The 18,170-nt window shown below is 51.1% G+C and overlaps 2 protein-coding genes across 2 annotated transcripts; both read right to left on the reverse strand.

Annotated features, from left to right (window-relative positions):
* Nucleotides 1-997: 997 nt before the first annotated feature.
* On the reverse strand, nt 998-11,574 carry LOC138821614 (CREB-regulated transcription coactivator 2). The gene is made up of 14 exons (XM_070014046.1): nt 11,341-11,574; nt 8,524-8,625; nt 8,329-8,445; nt 7,410-7,471; nt 6,565-6,633; nt 6,290-6,393; nt 6,160-6,189; nt 5,791-5,855; nt 5,621-5,670; nt 5,241-5,485; nt 4,490-4,896; nt 2,407-2,676; nt 1,768-1,954; nt 998-1,641 (listed from the first exon to the last, which is right to left on the reverse strand). The coding sequence occupies exons 1-14, from the start codon at nt 11,491-11,493 to the stop codon at nt 1,424-1,426; spliced, it is 2,079 nt and encodes a 692-aa protein (XP_069870147.1). The 5' UTR covers nt 11,494-11,574; the 3' UTR covers nt 998-1,423.
* Nucleotides 11,575-12,111: 537 nt separating this feature from the next.
* Nucleotides 12,112-17,592, reverse strand: LOC138821451 (zinc transporter ZIP1). The gene is made up of 4 exons (XM_070013675.1): nt 17,524-17,592; nt 16,610-16,827; nt 16,307-16,437; nt 12,112-13,705 (listed from the first exon to the last, which is right to left on the reverse strand). The coding sequence occupies exons 2-4, from the start codon at nt 16,794-16,796 to the stop codon at nt 13,049-13,051; spliced, it is 975 nt and encodes a 324-aa protein (XP_069869776.1). The 5' UTR covers nt 16,797-16,827; nt 17,524-17,592; the 3' UTR covers nt 12,112-13,048.
* Between the last annotated feature and the right edge of the window lie 578 nt (nt 17,593-18,170).

The raw sequence follows: 18,170 nt of genomic DNA on the forward strand, positions 1-18,170 counted from the left end.
ACCCAGGCCCTGGCCCAGAATTCAAGCTCCATGACTGACAAAAAAAAAAAAAGACTTACTTTGCCCCTTTAGCCGAGTGCTGGTGGCTCACACATGTAATCCTAGCTACTCAAGAGGCTGAGATCCTCAGATCAAGGTTCAAAGCCAGCCCAGGCAGGAAAGTCTGTGAGACTCTTATCTCCAGTAAACCACAGAAAAACGGTAGTAGTGCTGTGGCTTAAGTGGTAGAGCACTTGCCTTGAGCTGAAGAGCACGGATAGAACCCAAACCCAAAGTTCAAGCCCCACGACCGACAAAAAACAAAAACAAAAAACAAAATTCATGGTACTTTTCTGTCTGAGCTGGCTTTGAACCACAATTCTCAGATCTCAGCCTCCTAAGTAGCTAGGATTACAGGCATGAGCCACTGGCACCCAGCAATTTGAGACTCTTACCTCCAATAACCACCAGAAAACCAGAAATAGAGCTATGGCTCAAAGTGGCAGTGCATTATCCTTGAGTGAAGAAGCTCAGGGACAGCACACAGGCCCTAAGTTCAAGCTCTATAACCAACAAGGAAAAAAAATGGCCAGGTACCAGGGCTCGCGCCTATAATCCTAACTACTCAGGAGGCTGAGATCTAAGGATCGAGGTTCAAAGCCAGCCTGGGTAAAAAAGTCCATGAGACTCTTATCTCCAATTAACCACCAGGAAACCAGAAGTGGCACTGTGGCTCAAGTGGTGGAGCACTAGCATTGAGCTGAAGAGCTCAGGGACAGTGCCCAGGCCTAGAGTTCAAGCCCCACAACCAAAAAGAAAAAGAAAAAAAAAAAATGTAAAAAAAAAAGGCTTATGGGCTAGAGGTACTACTGCTCAAGTGGTAGAGTGCCTACTTAGCAAGCTCATGTGTCCCGAGTTCAAACCCCAGAACCACAAAAAAAGAAAATTAGATGTAAGATACCAAAGTCCCTAGACCCACAGCCACACACTGAAATAGCCAACCACACTAAAAGATTTGATAGGATTTTTTTATTAACATATAATATATTTAATAAAAAATAATATCCACTCTGGCTCTCTCCTCCATTGCAAGGGGAAGAGTGGTGAGGAGGGGCTGGCACTGCCCACCCCTGGGCATCCAGATAAGCCCTGCCTCTGGGGTCCTTCTCTACCCCTGCTTTCCAACAGGCTCTGACCTCCAGACAGACGGTTTTCAAAGTTACAAGTGCTTTAAGCCCTCCCTTGAGTTCCCCCAGGCCCACCCATTGTGCATAAGTCAGGGGCCACTGGAGAAAGCCCCTTGCTTTTTCTCATCCTTAGGACCCTTCATTCATGTTAGAAAGAGGATCTGGGGGCAGAGAGTGGAGTCTCTACTGGCCAGGGGGGAGGGAGGAAAAGAACAGTGACAGGGGATGGGGCCAAAAAGGATGGTGGTGAGGTCCTCTCACTGTAGCCGGTCACTGCGGAATGAATCCTCCACAGCAGGATCGGGAAGCAGGGCACAGGGGTCACTCAGCATGTTTAGCCCTTCCAGGCCCAGTGGCTCCATGTGCAGCTCATCTTCCAGTCCCAGCCCCAGCTCCAACCCAGTTGACACCTCAAAGCCAGGAACTCCAGCCAGGGCTGCTGCAATCTCCTTAGAGAAACCTGGAGAGGAATCTCCTATGGATACAAGAGACAGGTGAGGAACAGTGCCCCATAAACTATCCCTAAGCCTCCCAATTCCACCACATCCATAAAGATATCAATCCCTTCTTCCATTCTCTATGACCACCCATACCCCCTTACCCGTGAGGATGATGTTAGGTCCTGAGCCATGGCGGGAACAATGGGTCATGTTCTGGTGGTTGAGGGCATGAGAATCTTGGGGGCCACCCATTGGCCCCTCACTCCCTAAAAATCCAGGCCCTTCAGAAAAGCCAGGAGGATCCAGCACCAGGCTGGCTGATGGGCTCTCCAGGCTGAACTGCTCCAGCTATAGGCACACAAGATAGACCTTGAAAAAGTGGACTTCAAAGAGAGTGTTTGGCCTGCCCCTGCTTGCCTGTTAACATGTCCCCTTTTTGCCCAGCAATCTTCATCCACCCCAGCAACAGAGGCAAAGACAGAGGGAGGTGGCAGCAAGCAGAGCAACAAAAGCAAGCACGGGGCCCGAAGTAGGTGTGGGCACCGTACCTGCTGGGCCAGAGCATGTGCATGCCAGGAAGAGAACAGGTCAAGGCAGGAGTCATCAAAGAGCAAGCTGAGCGGAAACAGAGGGGCAGGAGAAGGGATCAAACAGGGGAAGACAGGAGCCCCAAGCTGGCAGTGCTGTGTTATCTGGCCTGTGTTACCTCTCCCAATTCAGAATGTACGAGAGATGACACAGGCCTCCTGACCCACCCTGAGCCCCTCCCCTCATTCTGGACTTGGCGCGCTAGTACTCACATTCCCCAGGCTGAAGTCACTGATTGGCCGGTGGTAAGACTGTTGCCCATGCCCACTAGACCCAGGTTGGTACAGTGTCCCATAGTGCAGCTGTCTGCCTGGAGGCTGCCCACCGGAGGGATGCACTAAGCAGGTCTGGGAGGGCAGCCCTGGCTGCTGTAAAGGCTTTGGGGTGGGCTGTTGGGTAGGCAGAACCAGACTTGGGGGACTGTATGGGTAGGGGGGCAGTCGTTGGTCAGTAGGCAGTTTACTAGTGTCCAGGGGGACGCCCTAAAAAGAAGCAAGGAAAAAAAGAAGGCTTACCCCTAGGTACGACCCCTCCAAAGAACTCTTAGTCTTGGGGCTCTCCACCCACTAAGCCACTCCCATTCTCAACACAAATTCAACAATAGTCTAAACCCAACCAGTGTGGTGGTGCATGCCTGTAATCCTAGCACACAGGAGGCTGAGCAGGAGGATCTTCAGATCAAGGCCAGACTGAGCTATATGCAATGAGACCCTGTCTACAAATCAACTAGCAAATCCCCCGATGCTCCATATACCCATGGGCATCTCGAGGGTAGTGCTAAGTGTAACTAAGAACAGGTGAATTCTGTATCCAATCCAGAAATGAATCATTCCTAAACCTTGGTACTTAAATGGTTGTTAGTAATGGAGTGTTTGTGACACACCACACAAGTGACAGGTAACCCCACAGTGAAGATGAGAGCTGCTATTTCAAAGCCAAAGGGAGTGAGAAAGGGAAAGGAGGAAAGAAAAGAGGAAGTTTCCTCCACTTGACACAGTGCTTGCTGGCATGGCTTTCGTCTTTCCTATAGGAGAGTAAAGATGGAACATAAAACACACATCCAGGGAACAGTAATGGAGGAGGAAAGTAGGGCAGAGGAGGGGAAAAGAAGAGCACTAGGGTGAAGGAAAAGGGGAGTGAAAATAGAGAAGAAAAGAGGAAGCTGAGCACTGATGGCTCACGCCTGTAATCCTAGCTACTCAGGAGGCTGAGATCTGAGGACTGTGGTTCAAAGCCAGCCTGGACAGGAAAGTCCATGAGACTTATCTCCAATAAACCACCAGAAAACCAGCAGTGGCACTGTGGCTCAAGTGGTAGAACAGTAGCCTTGAGCTGAAGAGCTGAGGGACAGTGCCCAGGCCCAGAGTTCAAGCCCCACAACCGACAGGGAAAAAAAAAAAAAAAAGGAAAAGGATGAAAAAGGATAAAGCTGAGAATGTTAGCTCTAAGGAGAAAGCCCTGAAATCAATATTTGACTTTCAGTCCCAATTCTTCTTAGCTTGCTATGGAAACTGGGCCCCTGTTTCCTCCACTGTGAAGTATGAGGGATCAGGCTCCATGCTCTGACATTCTCTGGTTCTATGAATTCTTCAAAGGAAATTAGGAAAATAGGAGAGGAATGGGACAGGACAAAGGTAGGGGTTGGGAGTTACCACAGACAAGATAGGAATAGAGGAGAAAAGGGAAAGATAAGCTGCACTCTGGTGCTAAGTACTTCGGGTACATTATTGTATTTGATATTTACAAAATCATCCTTGTTTTTTGTTTTTTTTTTTTGTCCAGTCGTGGGACCTGAACTCTGGGCCTGAGCATTGTCCCTCAGCTCTTCAGCTCAAGGCTAGCGCTCTACCACTTGAGCCACAGCGGCACTTCCTGCTTTTTTCTTTTTGCTTATGTGGTCTGAGGAATTGAACCCAGGGCCTCATGCATGCAAGGCAAGCACTCTACCACTGAGCCACCTTCCCAGCCCTCATCCTTGTTTTATGATGAGAATACTGAGGCCTAAAAAAGTTAAACCACTCGACGGAGGAGTCTGCTAAAAAGAAGCAGAGCCAAAATGCTCTATGAAACCAAAATGCTTAACCCCAAGGTTTGCACTCCTAAGCAAAGAGAAAGATGGATAAAAGATGGGGCTTGGGAAGGAAAGGAGCAGAAGGGGATGATGAGTCAAGGAAGTGAGAAGAGGGTGGGAAGTGAGGAGGAAGCTGCAGAAAAAAAGGGTGCAAGGGTGAGGTTTGGGGAGGGAAAGGAGAAGGGGAAGGGAGACAGACATGTGGAGAAGGTGACCACGCATACCTGAGTGATGGAAGACAAGGTGGGTGACATTGTTGGCGAAAACTGTTTGGGCAGCTGCTGTTGGGACCTTCTGGCGTCGGCTGGGCCCGCGGGCAAACTCAGGGGGCTGAGGGGCACACGACGATGGCGGGGGGAAGCCCCAGGAGTAGAAGGTGGGTAAGGAGGGGCACCCAGGATAGGAGATGAAGTGGAGGATGAGGAAGAGGAAGAAGAGAGGGCCGGGGCGCTGAGCGATGGGTGGCCTAGAGAGGTGGTGGGCAGTGCATTGTGGGCCAAGGAAGAGGCTGGCAGTGAGGGATGACTGTGGGAACCCTGGAGCTGGGGCTGAGGACTGCTCAGGGATGCCTGGAGGTTGGGGTTGCTTAGGGAGGACTGCAGGGATGGGTGGCTGAGAGGTGAGTGAAGTCCTGCAGGTACAGACAAAAAACCAGAGATGGCAACATTACTGATGGGAACTGGGTCCCTTTCCACCCAAAATGGGCAGCAGTGACCAGACTATGGCAACACGATGCTCTTCCTGCCCTGTCCCTGACAGTGAATCGGCGCTGCCCACATGGGGGTTCCTCTCCATCTTCTTTTGAGGAAAAGCTATACCTACCCATTTTTATAGACTGAAAACTATAGTGAGGAGACTCTGGAGTGCAGGGTTGGAGGACTGGTGGGAAGCTACGGGATCTTAGTGCAAGCTTCCCTTCTCATCATCCCTCTAGCCAGATAGCATCTACGGCACATAGCCAGGACAGCCACTCACCTGACGTCTCATAGCCTGGGCCCAGTCCCAGACCTCCACTTATACCCAGGTGGGTCATGGTGTGAGTCAAATTAGAGGTACTGTTGCCCCCACTCAGGCTGGGGTAGGCGGTCTCCTCAGGATCCAGAGGGGTGGGCAGTGGTGGGGGGAAATGCAGGTTGGTGAGGTCAGGTAGGGAGCCCCCCGTGTTCATGGCAGGTGGGAGGAGAGGCACGTTGGCAGGCTGGTCAGGAGATGGAAAGATGCTAAGAGAAAGATGGAAAAAGAAGGGTGTAAATTCAAGGAAGGTGTTGGTAAAGGCAGTGCAAGAGAGTAGTCTTCCACATTTCTCTACGTTTCCCTCTCTCTTACTCCTTGGCAAACCTTAGAGCGACACTTACTTAATTCCAGGGACTTCACAGGATCGAGGTCGGGAGGAGGATGAGGACAGCTGAAGAGAGAAGGAAGAATATGGAAAACAAGCACCAAGCTCCGTGGGAAGCATGAGAAGCCTGTCCCATGGAGAGGAGAGCACAGGGAGAGTGGATGACACCCGGCGGTCCACACCTACCTTCTTAGCATCCCATGGTTTCAGCAAATGTTTGTCATCTAGCAAGTTCTCCTCAATAGCAGGGACTTGAAAAGAGAAACAGTGGTGATGGGAAGGCCGGAGAAGGGACCAGAAAGGCAGGACAGGAAGCAGAGGCAGACGAGAGGGAGTCTTGTTCCCCAACTCTGAATGTATGTTCCAAAAGCATCCCAGAAATTCTTTTTTTTTTTTTTTTTTTTTGTCGGTCATGGGGCTTGAACTCGGCTTGGGCGCTATCCCTCAGCTATTCAGCTCAAGGCGAGTGCTCTATCGCTTGAGCCACAGCGCCATTTCCAACATCCCAGAAATTCTTTTGGTATTTGGTACCCACCAGCTGTAAACAACACATACCTTTAGAGTCCATTTTGCCATCCAGCAAACCTGCAAGGGATATCATAGAGTTGGCTGTGATGCCTACTTGCCTCCCTGCTTCAATGGAAAATTCCATAGCTATTCCCTAGACTGTGACACACTCACTCACCTCCTCGGCGGCTGGGCAGAACATTAGGAGGTGTTGGGCCTGGATACGTGTCCTGGGGGTTGGGATTCATCACACTTGTATGAAGGGCAGAGTCAGAGCTTGTTCTGTTGGGGGAGTGGAAAGCAGCTGGCAGTGACAGTCTTTCAGGTCCCCAACCCCTGCCCAACAGGGGTGAGCACTAGCTGGATTAAACCAGGGTGGAGGTTGTGGGAGTAGGGCCCCAGCAATAGTAGAGATAAAAGGAGATGTAGCCTAAAGAAGGCAAGAGCTATCACCTGTTAAGTGCAGATGGTAGTCGAAATAGCTGCCCTTTCTCTGCTGGGAAGTTGCCCCAGGGCATTGTCCTAGGGTAGAAAAATAAGTCACTTGAGGATGAGACAACTAGAAACAGAAAAGAAGGAGATATGGGACATGACATGGGAGTTGGAAATCATGCCTGTGACACCCTTAAATCCCAGTCAACCTAAGAGATTTAAAAACTTCTCAACTTGGGGCTGGGAAGGTGGCTCAGTGATAGAGCACTTGCCTTGCATGCATGAGGCCCTCAGTACCACATAAACAAAAAAAGCCGGAAGTGGCGCTGTGGCTCAAGTAGCAGAGCACTAGCCTTGAGCTGAAGAGCTGAGGGACAGCGCCCAGGCCCAGAGTTCAGGCCCCTCAACCAACAACAACAACAAAACCCAAACTTCTCAACTCCTCCATGTCAGGACAAACCGACTAGGAATGTTGGAACCTGGCACAGCCACAAGATCTAAGTACTGGGGCTGAGATGGACAGGGAAGGGGCTTAGAGATCTAGCCATGTCATAGCACTGCATCTGGCTGAAGGCACCCCTGATAGAAGGCAGCCATTTCCCCCTGCCTCCCTGTCACTCTCTCCTCCCCCGCATTCACACACCCCAACTTGGCTACAGCTCCATTGGTCCTGCTCTGGCTGGAAAGGGAGGCTTGGTCACTCATGTCAACATGGCCAAGACTGGACTCTGATCACCTACTCCAGCTGCCCCACCCTCCCAGCTCTGTTGCTGAAAGAGATACTATTGAAACTGTAGGTACTATTCTGGCCCAGCCCCTCTAGACGCTTGAAGAGTAGCAGGAGCCTCTGCCTTCCCTGGACTCACCTTCGCCAGCTGGACTCTGGGGGAGGAGATAAGTAGGCAGGACTGTAGGGAGAACTGTCGACGTGAACCACGCAAGTTAAAGAAAAATAGCAGGGATAGAAGGGATAGAGACCAGAAAAAAGAATAACGGCAGTAAGCAGCTAGTTATTTCAAGAGAATTGTAGCTTTCTCCTTCTCAATAGGGGACCATAAGGACTGAGGAATGGAAGAGAAAGAAGTGGGGGTGTAGCGAGTGGCAGAGGGTTTGCTTGGCATATGTGAGGCCCTGGGTTCAATCCCAGGCACAAAGAGAAAAAGATAGAAATCAGGTCTTATGGAGCTGGAACAATCTAGGAGCATGTCTGGACAAGGTTAGCAGTGACAAGTGGACAGGCCTCGAGGACTAAAAGCTCACAATAGAAATAGAGGAGGGGAGGGGCTGGGAAGGTGGCTCAGTGGTAAGAGTGCTTGCCTTGCATGCATGAGGCCCTGGGTTTGATTCCTTAGCACCACATAAGCAGAAAAAGCCGGAAGTGGCACTGTGTCTCAAGTGGTAGTATGCTAACCTTGAGCTAAAGAGCTCAGGGATGGTGCCAAGGCCCAGAGTTCAGGCCCTACGACTGACAAAAAAAAAAAAAAAAAGAAATGGGAGAAGAGACCTGCTTTAGCAGAAGATATATTGGGGACAACTGATGTACAGAAAGTGAGCTGAAGGAAGCCAGCCAGAGAGGAGGGCATAGTCTCAGAGGCAACAACTCCTTAGCACAGAACACAGGACACAGAACAGGATTCAGCATGGACACAGGACTGGTGGTCACTTTTCAGAGGCTGGGGAAAGGAGATCTGGAGAAAGACAGAATTGGACATTTAACGTCCCTTTCAACTATGAGTTGCAATCTCTTCCCACCCTTCCCTGTCCCGAATCCTCTATGAAGGATATGTGGCGGGGGTATCGACGGAGTGGGGACACCATTCTTCGGGGATCTCGCTGTACCCTTTCCACCAGCCCATGGTGCCGAGTGCTCCGAGATGAATCCAAAGGTGAGTGGAGGGGGCTCTGCCAAAATGGACAGATGAAATCAGGAAGGAAATCAGACTGGCAGCCTCCACTTCTCCCTGGCTGGTGTCCACTCACCTGGAACTCGGCCAGGCCACAGCCAATCTGGTTAACATTGGGCAAAGAACCACCATAGTGGGAGCTCCTTGTGTAAGCCAGTCGCAGTTTCTGGGCCTGTAACTGAGACATGAGGGACAAATAAGAATGTTAGGCAGGGTACTAAGCTCTGTTCCTATTGGCCATTCTTGCCATCCCTGTCACCAGAATATGCTCCTGTTGCTTTTAAGGCATCTGCCAGAAAGAGGCCAGTGCTGGGGAAAAGGTCACTGAGCCTGGATACAAACAATCCACCCCAGCCCTTCTGCAGGCTACCCTCATCAATGCGCCCACTACTGCCTGACAGCACTCTGTTGGACACTGTTGAGGACCTGTCTTGGTCAGCATCAGTCTAAGCAGAGTCCTTGTGGAGCTCCTAGGAGTCCCCAGGCTGGTCACAGGGACAGATGCCTATTAGGCATATCTGCCTTCATTTCCAGATGTGACCAAGACTAATTAGAAGTTGAGGGGAAGGCTACAGGTAGATGTCACAGAATCATTATTGCCCGTTTCCCCACTTCATACTGTGGAGAGTATAGATTTGGGGAACAAGTCATTTGTCCAATCTTAGGACAAAGCTACAACAGAGCCTGCACTTCCCAAACTAGAAGATGCAAGAGAAACAGTGCCAAAACCAAGGGCATTCTACCTCTGAATCCAAATGACCCTGAATTGGCAGGGAAGCCTGGAGGATGTGTGAGGGAAAGAGCATTCCAACCTGGGCCAGAGCCATCTTCTTAGCCTTATCTCCAATTTGGGGACACAAAAGTAAGACACTAAAACCCTCAGCTAACTTGGATTTAGTCTGTCTACATATCTCACCTCCCTTTGTGAGAGACGGGCAGCTACTTCCAAGGTTCAGCCACTACTACCAGCCAAATAAGTACAGCCAGGACAAGGCCATGGGGAGGAGGATAGCCGGGAAGGGGTAAGTTCTAAGAGCATACAGGGTCATACTGCTGCACAGAACTATGTTTAGGTCAGCTCAATGAGTTCAGTGGGCAGCATAATAACCTATGGGCTACTTCAAGCTCATTGTGAATGTATCTAGCAACCCTGACCACTCAGTCGTACAGGCCCCCATGGACTAAATGCCTTACATGAACACTCCCAGCTGGCCAAGTAACAAACTGAGTTATGTATCTCTCATCTCCAGCTCAAGATTCTTGTGTTCTTAGGCCCAAGCCCAAGCCTTTACTAGGTAGCAGAGAAGTTCATCAGCAGAGGAAAATTGGGCAGACGGGGTCTTTTGATAAACTAAAGCACCACCAAGCTAGAAGCCCCAACTTAAGTTTCTCACAGCCTTTGTTGGTACACACAAGCCCTAAGATCACTCCATGCCTTGGTTAGAACCGCTGTCCAGAGGGCAGGGCCCAACGCTGTCAGCTGGAAATCAGCTTCTTTGCCATCTTCTGGTCTGCCCTCACCATAATCAAAAGCTCTAGTGGGAGTATTCAACATTAGATCACAATTCCTCATGGCGGTTAGTGTGGGTTACGGGAGCACATGTACATGCACGCATGCGCGTGCACATACACACAGGCACACACACACACACACACACACACACACACACACACACACACAAAACCAGATTTGCCTCCTCACTTATCTTTCTCTGTTTGGTCTCCCACAAACTAGAGCACAAGGTCCCCAGAGACTCAAAGGGAAAAACACACAGAAAAACTAACAGGGAGATACACACAAAAATACAAGTCACAGTCATAGCAGCAAGCACAGGCCAGAAGAAAGAGCCATGAAATTCAGCATTTATGTTCCACCATCTCTCCCCTTAGATTCTTTCCAGCTCTTTGCCTTGAGGGATCAAACTAGGATATCCTCACCTGCTGTTTTGAGAATATTGTCCCTAAATTTGGACAGCAAAGCAACTGGGGAAACTCTTGCCTCTAGTTCCCTCTGACATCCAACTGTGGGAAGCAAGAAACTATTACCAGAAGGGTTGCAGAGGGAGCAGTGGCAGGGCCCTTAAGTTCTTTGTGGAATTAAAAATTACCTCCCCAGAAGACCCTCGAAAGCATTCCACCCAAGGTAGCCATCTCCCCTACAGAGAGCTCAGCAAACCATCAGCTTCTATACAACCTTAGCTGATCGGTTACCCAGTTTGGGGATCCAGAGCTCTACTTTTCCTCTAAGATGGCCAGGGCAAAACACTAAGCACTAGTCTGTGAGCAATGGACCTCACCTTCATTCACGTCAGGAAACCACAAGAAGTATTTGAAAAAGGAAGCAAAGGGACGGGACGAAGGAGGGGACTTCCTGCCCCATTATACCCAGCACTGCTTGATCAAACCACTCAAGGGGCCCTTTCCCGTAGGTACCAAACTCCCAGAGTGGCTTACCAGTACACAGGGACCAGTTTGGAGATTACAAACTCAGAAGAAATGGATTAGGAACCAACAGACCGCCCCGCCCCCAGCCCCTTTGCCAATGCCTAACCCAAGATCGGGGATGCTTGGGTGGAATTCCGAGGGCGACTCCGTGAGGGATGCACAGAGACCACCCCTTCGGCTGGACTTCATCTCCCCTCTTCGTCCCACCACTCGGGTCTCATGTACTCAGCCCCCAGGCTCTCCCACATCCCCAACCTTTCGGTGTCGGTCTCCCCAGTAAAATCCGCCTTCCTGACCCTCGGCCCTCAACCCGCGCCTCCCAGACGGCGGCGCCCGTAGCCCCGACCGCGTTCCGCCTCCTGCGCTGCGGCTCCCGCCCCCGCCCCGCCTCTCTGCCCTGCTCGGGGACTGCTCTTCTTCATTCCGGCTCCCCGACGCGGTCCCTCACCCGGGTGGAGCCGATGTCCATCATCACCTCCTCGAAGGCCGCAGTCTCTTCGGCCTGACGCTGCTTCTGCAGCGCAATCTTCTCACTAAACTTGCGCGGATTGGAAGCTGAGGCCGTGGCGGAGCCGGGCCCGTTCGCCCCCGACGTCGCCATCTTCCTCCCGCGTCCCTCCCCGCCACCTTCTCAGTCTCAACCACGGCCTCCGCCGCGGTCCCGGCCCGGCACCTCCAGCCGTAGCCTCCGCCGCCGCCTCCGCGAGCCCCGCGGCCCGGCCCCAACCTAGCCCTGACCTGGAGCGCAAGTCCTGCCGGGATTCGTAGTTTGTTTACGCGCCTCCTCCTCGCCCGCACCCACGCGGCGCGAGGAGGAAGCGGACTCCACTCCCCGGCGGCCACACGGACTCGGGAACGCGGGCACGCGCCCCACCCCTCACTTAGTCTCCGCGCGGAGACAACTGGGAGATGTAGTTCCACACCCGCCCCGAGCCTACGAACAGGAAGGGGAGAGGGATTTGTAGAGGAAAGGAAGAGGGAGGGAGGGAGAGAGAGAGGGAGGAAACGAAGGGAAAGGGAAGGGGTGGAGACACGGAGTAAAGAAGGAAGAGACAAAGGAGGAAATTTTTGGTCATTTTCAGGAAAGGTGACTACTGGGGCGGGTGAAAACAGTAAAACCAAGGAACTTAAAATAATTGTAAATACCTTGGGCTCAAGTTATCTCAGGCTGATCACATGCCAGCCCCTTTGCGAAAGCAAATGAATTTGATACCAGAGATGTATACAAACATCTTTTATTTGGGTAACATGTCCCAAAACATGTCAGTTAGTAAAATAGATTCTAGAGAATATGGCTCTATGCTCAGACCCCCCCTCCCACCCCCACACGAAATTAAGCCCGCCCCCACCCATGGGCTCCTCAGGAATAATAAAAAAAATTTGGCAGCTGTTTAATATCTAGATGAGGGGCACCATGTCCATTTTCTGTGTATTTCTAGAGTGTGGCAGTGGTAGGTGAATACCAATCACTCCTCCCTCTAGTCCACTCCAGGAAACATTTCTGCCCACCCCAGATTTTGAGACCAAAATAAGAGCAAATAGGTCTCAACCTCCACTGAGGTGCTGCATAGTGCCCAGTGCCATATCACTGTGCTTTCCGGAAAAAGGGGGCGAATTTGGCACTTTAAAAGTAGAGGAGGAGTGAACAGGACTGAAGAGGCCAGACAAATTATCAAAATCGGCAGAGATCATTTGGCACTAGGAGAAGAAAAGGAGACACATAGATGTGTAGGAACTAAGAAAAGTAGAATGAGTCCACTTCAAGTATCAGAGTGCTATAAAATGGACTGATTCTGGGCCTGGGCCTTCTCCATTCCTTTACCCTACAGCAGCTGGCTGCCTGCCTCCAGCCTCCTGAATGTCATGAACATCACCTTGTGCCTAAGGTAGTACCTGACTTGATCCTAGCAATCAGGGTCTGGCCAATCCGAATGCCCCCGATCATGTCTCTGATCGTGTCTCTAATGACGTGGCAATTTCTTGTCACTTGGGCCTGGAACCTCTTCTCAAGCTCACTTCCTTCTCATTATTCAATGTCCCAGATGCTCCATCCCTACCTCCCAGAGATCTCTGGTTTTAGTAACTCCCTTCCCCATTCTTTCTTACTCCCACACAAATAGGGGGAAAGAGGGTGGGCAGGAGTTTCTGATAGTCCCCTATATTTGGACAAAGAGCAAGCCAGTGAGCAGGGCAAAACCTGCTAGGAGCAGAATGACCTTGAGGATCCTCTGCTCAGAAGTAGCCAGCTCCTGAGGCAGGATTTCCAAGAAGGTGATATAGAGGAAGGTGCCAGCTGCCATGCCCTCCAGTACAGACTGGGCCAGCTGGTGCAAAGGCCCAGCTGACTCTGCCAGAGCTGCACCCAGCCCAATGCCAAGTGGTGTCATGCATGAGAAGAGGATCCCACAGCCAGCCACCACCTGTACTCTTAGGTGACTCTGTAGCAGCCTCAGGGACAGGCTAACAGCCAGGATACCCTTGTGGAGTAGCAAAGCCAGACACAGCTCCATGGCCCGAGCTCGGTCGCGCTGCAGTCCCACAGCCAGGCCCTCAAATACTGAGTGCAAAGCCAGGGAGAAGACCAATACACAGGCACGCAGGGCTGTGGGGGCTGCTGGAGCTCCGCTTGCCTGTGGGACCCCTGGCCCATCATGCCAATGCTGAGGCCCACCATTTACTGTTCCCAAGAGAGCCCTTGTCTCCTCTCGATGTGGTGGCCCTGACTGCTCCTTATAAGCCAGGGTGATCTGCTCCATCACCAGGACCAGGAAGAAGCCCATAGCCAGGATGAACTCTTGCAGGGGGAACTGGAGCTGTGGACACAAATAGAACAAGGAGTTCAGGAAATGGGCCAAGAATGGGAAGTGCACACATAGGGCCTAATGGAGGCCCAGCTACATATACCTGGAAGTCCCACACAGATGCTGAGATACTGATGTTACTTGGTATCACCTGCCATAGACAGAAAATGATACACAATCACACAGATTATGTATCACATACAGCGCTACATGTAGATCCAAATATTTCAACTCTGGCATAGTAACATTTTAGGTCAGGTAATTCTGTTATAACTGCTATGTACAGTAACATCCCTGCTCTCTACTCACTGGATGTTAGTAGCAAACACATCCTGTCCCCAATCCAGTTGTGACAGGAAAAAAAATAAATGTCTCTAAACATTACCAAACCTCCTTTGTTTTCTTTTTCTTCTTCTTTTTTTTTTCTTTTATTGTGAAAATACCATACAGAGGGGTTACAATTACATGGGCAAGGTATTGAGTGCATTTCTTATCAAGCATTGTTGCCTCCTCCTTTGTTTCCCCTACCATCCCTTCCCATCTCCCCCTCCCCCCACCTCCTCTGTGTTGAAAGTCACAGACATACATATAGATAAACTCTCATGTAGGAACAGTAACAAAGGTAGGTCATACAGGGGCCCATTTCCCAGGGCTACATAGTGTCACAGAGTCTTCAGGCTCATACAGTCATACTGAGACACAGATCACTTGGTCACAGATACACAAAGGATAGCATCCATTGTTACTTCCTCAGTTTTAAGAAGAAAAAAAGAGAGGAGAGTTTGGGATTACTTCCTTGAACCACAACCAACTGTCTCAACTTTTCCCATAATGAGATTTTCTCAGTCTTGGACCTAACCATTTTCCACTTCCCACTAGCTTAAGCAAAAACTTTTTTAGTCAGTAACACTACAATGATCATTGTCTCCAGTCTTTCAAGAAGTAGTGGGAGGCGGGCACCAGTGGCTCACGCCTGTATTCCTAGCTACTCAGAACGCTAAGATCCGAGGATCACAGTTCAAAGCCAGCCCGGGCAGGAAAGTCTGTGAGACTCTTATCTCCAATTAACTTCCAGCCTGGGCAGGAAAGTCTATGAGACTCCTATTTCCAATTAACTTCCAGAAAACCAGAAGTGGTGCTATGGCTCAAGTGTTAGAGCTAAGGGACAGCACCCAGGCCCAGAGTTTAAGCCCCAACACCGACACACACATACACACAAAAAAAGTAGTGAGAGCTGGGCACTAGTGGCTCTGCCAGTAATTATCTTTACTTGGGAGGCTGAGGTCTGAGGATCCAGATGATTCAAAACCAGCAGGGCAGAAAAATCCAAGAAACTCTTTTTTTTTTTTGTCAGTTGTGGGGCTTGAACTCGGGGCTTGGGTGCTGTCCCTGAACTCTTCAGCTCAAGGCAAGCGCTCTACCACAGCACCATTTCCTGTTTTCTGGTGGTTAATTGGAGATTAGAGTCTCATGGACTTTTCTGCCCGGGCTGGCTTTGAACCACAATCCTTAGATCTCAGCCTCCTGAGTAGCTAGGATTACAGACATGAGCCACAGGCACCCGGCTCCAAGAAACTCTTTTTTTTTTTTTGGGGGGGGGGGTCCGGTCGTGGGGCCTGAACTCTGGGCCTGGGCGCTTTCCCTCAGCTCTTCAGCTCAAGGCTAGCGCTCTACCACTTGAGCCACAGTGCCACTTCCGGCTTTTTTCTTATGTGGTGCTGAGGAATTGAACCCAGGGCCTCAGGCATGCAAGGCAAGCGCTCTACCACTGAGCCTCCTTCCCAGCCTCCAAGAAACTCTTATCTTTCACTAACCAGCAAAAAGTAGAGCAAAAGGGGAGGGGTGGCTGAAGTGGCAGAGCTCTAGAGCAAAAATCCTAAGCAGGAGCTTACAACCCTGAGTTGAAGCCCCAGTATCAGCACAAAAAAAAGAAGAGAAGGAGAAGAGGAGGAAATGGAGGACGAACAGGAGAAGAGCAGGAGGAGGAGGAAGGAAAGAAAAGAGAAGAACAGGGATGGAGGGAGGGAGGAAAGGATGGCTATGTAAGAGTGAAGATGGCCAGGCTCTGGTGGCTCAAACTTGTATTCCTAGCTACTCAGGAGGCTGAGATCTGAGGATCAAGGTTCACAGCTAGCCCAGGCAAGATAGTCCTCCAGAATCTTATCTACAATTAGTCACCAGAAAACCAGAAGTGACACTGCAGCTTCTGGTGTTAAAGCACTGGCCTTGAGTGGAAAAAGCTCAGGGACAGTACCTAGGCCCTGAGTTCAAACTCCACAATTGACCAAAAAAAAAAAAAGAGTGAAGATTATTTTTAGGGCACTACTAACTTCCTATTAGCTGTAACTGAGAAATTCAGAGTAAGTCCTACACCTAATAAAGTCCCTCACACTATCTCAAGGGGTCACAGAAGTCACACAGAGACTAATGGAAGAAAAGAATACATGTAAAAGAGTTATGCCATATTAATTCAAAACCACAATTCCCAGGATTCCATCAAATTACCTTCCTTAGTCACTGAGTGACATATAAACAGATCTGTACAAACCATGTATGCAGTTAAACATGTCCCCCCACCTCCCAGCCGGGTCACATGTGGAGGCCAGGTCTCACCGTCACATGCAGGGCTGCTAGGGCCTCATCTATGGCAGCCAGGTAGTCAGGCAGCAGGTCCAAGAGACAAGTGGCCAAAAAAACACCTCCTGCGAAGCAGCTTACTAGGCTTAGAGCTTTCTGGCGGGAAACTGGGCAGGAGTGTAGAACAGAGGGGAATGAGCAAATGAAGCCCCTGAAAGACCCACGACTCTCACCCCAGCCATATCTACTCCTGCCTCCCGCTTCTTCTTCCACCACCTCCACATGTCCCAGAGTCTTCCAACCCAAATCCCTGCAAGGGCAAGGAAAAGAAACGCTCACCTGAGGATTCCTGGCTAGCACCAGGCCGACGCAGCACACAGATAGGCACCAGGCTGCAGAGGAGGGTGAGTACCAAGAGTAGCACCAGGGCCCCCAGCTTCACCTCCAGCCCCACAGGCACTGAGGGCTCCGAAGCTACAGCTTCTGGGCGCCACACCAGGAGCTCTGGCTCTCCCCAGGGCCCCATGGTGTTGTAGGAGCTCCAGTGACTCTCAGACCTGGAAAGAGAAGACTGGAGTCTGTCACACAGGAAGATGGGGGCCACGCAAAGGGGAAGGCTGGTCAGCAGGGTGCACTTCCTTCACTCCAGCCATTCTCTGGCCTTTCCTCAAGTGGGAGGGGGGTGTGTGTGTGTGACTCATCCACTCCAGCACCAGGAACATTCCTCCTTCCCCTCAGACTTTCTCTCTCCCAAGTCACTTTGTTGAGGGAGCCACCAAGGGGGAAACTGAGGCATGAGGCCGCTGTGACTCTTTCACTTGGAGCTACCAGATAACTAGAGGTAGCCTTCAAACAGAACCTAAAGCAGGCAGAAGCCACATAGATCTGTCTTCCAGGAAGGGGATAAAGCAAAGGGGGCCAGGGGACAAGGGGACAAGGGGGCGAGGACCCGGGTGGCTTCGTGGACCACTCTCCCACTCCCTTTTCCCCATTCCCGGGAAGCAAAGGGCAAGGCGCCACTTCAAGGCTCGGGATGGGTCTATCAGGGGCAGGTGGCCCAAGGAAAAGGCCTTGGGGGTCCCGGGACAGGCTGAGACGCCACTGAGGGCGATGTCTGGAAGTCTGGACTCTAGGAGAAGAGGTCAGAGGTCACCAGCGTCTGAGGAAACACTGGAGGAACCTCAAAGGTCCTAGGCCCGGGGGGAAGCTTAGGAGGCCGACTTCGATCGCGCTCCCGGGGAATCCGCACTCACCTCTCCAGGGTCTCACTACATGGTATCCGCTCAGTTCCGGCCCCGCGTCGGGAATTCCCGCCCACTCCCCAATCGCTCCCCCTCCCCCCGCGGCCGCTTCGGATTCTCACCAGACAGCCAATGAGTGCACCGAGAGGGCAGAGCCTGGGCGGGAGTGACAGGGGTCAGAAGCAATCAATGACGGGTATCTGGAGAAGGCGGGGCAGGCAATGAGCCAAGAGTGAGCCCGAACCGGGGAGGAGACTAGGGAGAAGACTGGGGGCTCTGTAGGCCTAGGGTGCTGTTTCCTTGGTCTGATGGGCCGGAACTGACTAGGCCATCGAAGTTCTGATCCATAAAGTTGTTGTTTTTAGAAGAGGAAGCTAAAACCCCGCGAGCAACGCCGATCCTCCTTCCTTGCTCTCGAATTCCCGAGTCTTCAGGCTCCTAGTCCCCGAGCTCGGTTGCCTGGCCTAGTCCCTCAGTCTGCTTATGTCTAGGAAGACCCTAAGACCTAATTAGTTCATTGTAGCGCCCAGGAGAAATCAGTTTCCTTGGGAAAACTGTGTTGCTAGACTTCCCTCGCTGTACCCTCGAAAAAGAAAAAGGGAGAATTGCAAAAGGGAAGCAGAGGGTATGTCTTAAAATCCTCCCATCCAGATTACCAA

The sequence above is a fragment of the Dipodomys merriami genome, unplaced genomic scaffold (assembly GCF_024711535.1).
Source record: "Dipodomys merriami isolate MVZ:Mamm:240054 unplaced genomic scaffold, mDipMer1.0.p SCAF_92, whole genome shotgun sequence".
In the NCBI taxonomy this organism is placed as follows: Eukaryota; Metazoa; Chordata; class Mammalia; order Rodentia; family Heteromyidae; genus Dipodomys; species Dipodomys merriami.

Excerpts from the sequence above, each read along its gene's own strand:
- LOC138821614 (XM_070014046.1), bottom strand. The coding sequence starts at position 11,493 with ATGGCGACGTCGGGGGCGAACGGGCCCGGCTCCGCCACGGCCTCAGCT. Across the intron at positions 4,897-5,240 it reads CCCAGGCTATGAGACGTCAG|GACTTCACTCACCTCTCAGC; the intron begins GTGAGTGGCTGT and ends CTGTACCTGCAG. Across the intron at positions 1,642-1,767 it reads ACCTAACATCATCCTCACGG|GAGATTCCTCTCCAGGTTTC; the intron begins GTAAGGGGGTAT and ends TTGTATCCATAG.
- LOC138821451 (XM_070013675.1), bottom strand. The coding sequence starts at position 16,796 with ATGGGGCCCTGGGGAGAGCCAGAGCTCCTGGTGTGGCGCCCAGAAGCT. Across the intron at positions 16,438-16,609 it reads TGCTAGCCAGGAATCCTCAG|TTTCCCGCCAGAAAGCTCTA; the intron begins GTGAGCGTTTCT and ends ACTCCTGCCCAG. Across the intron at positions 13,706-16,306 it reads TAGCAGCCCTGCATGTGACG|CTCCAGTTCCCCCTGCAAGA; the intron begins GTGAGACCTGGC and ends TTGTGTCCACAG.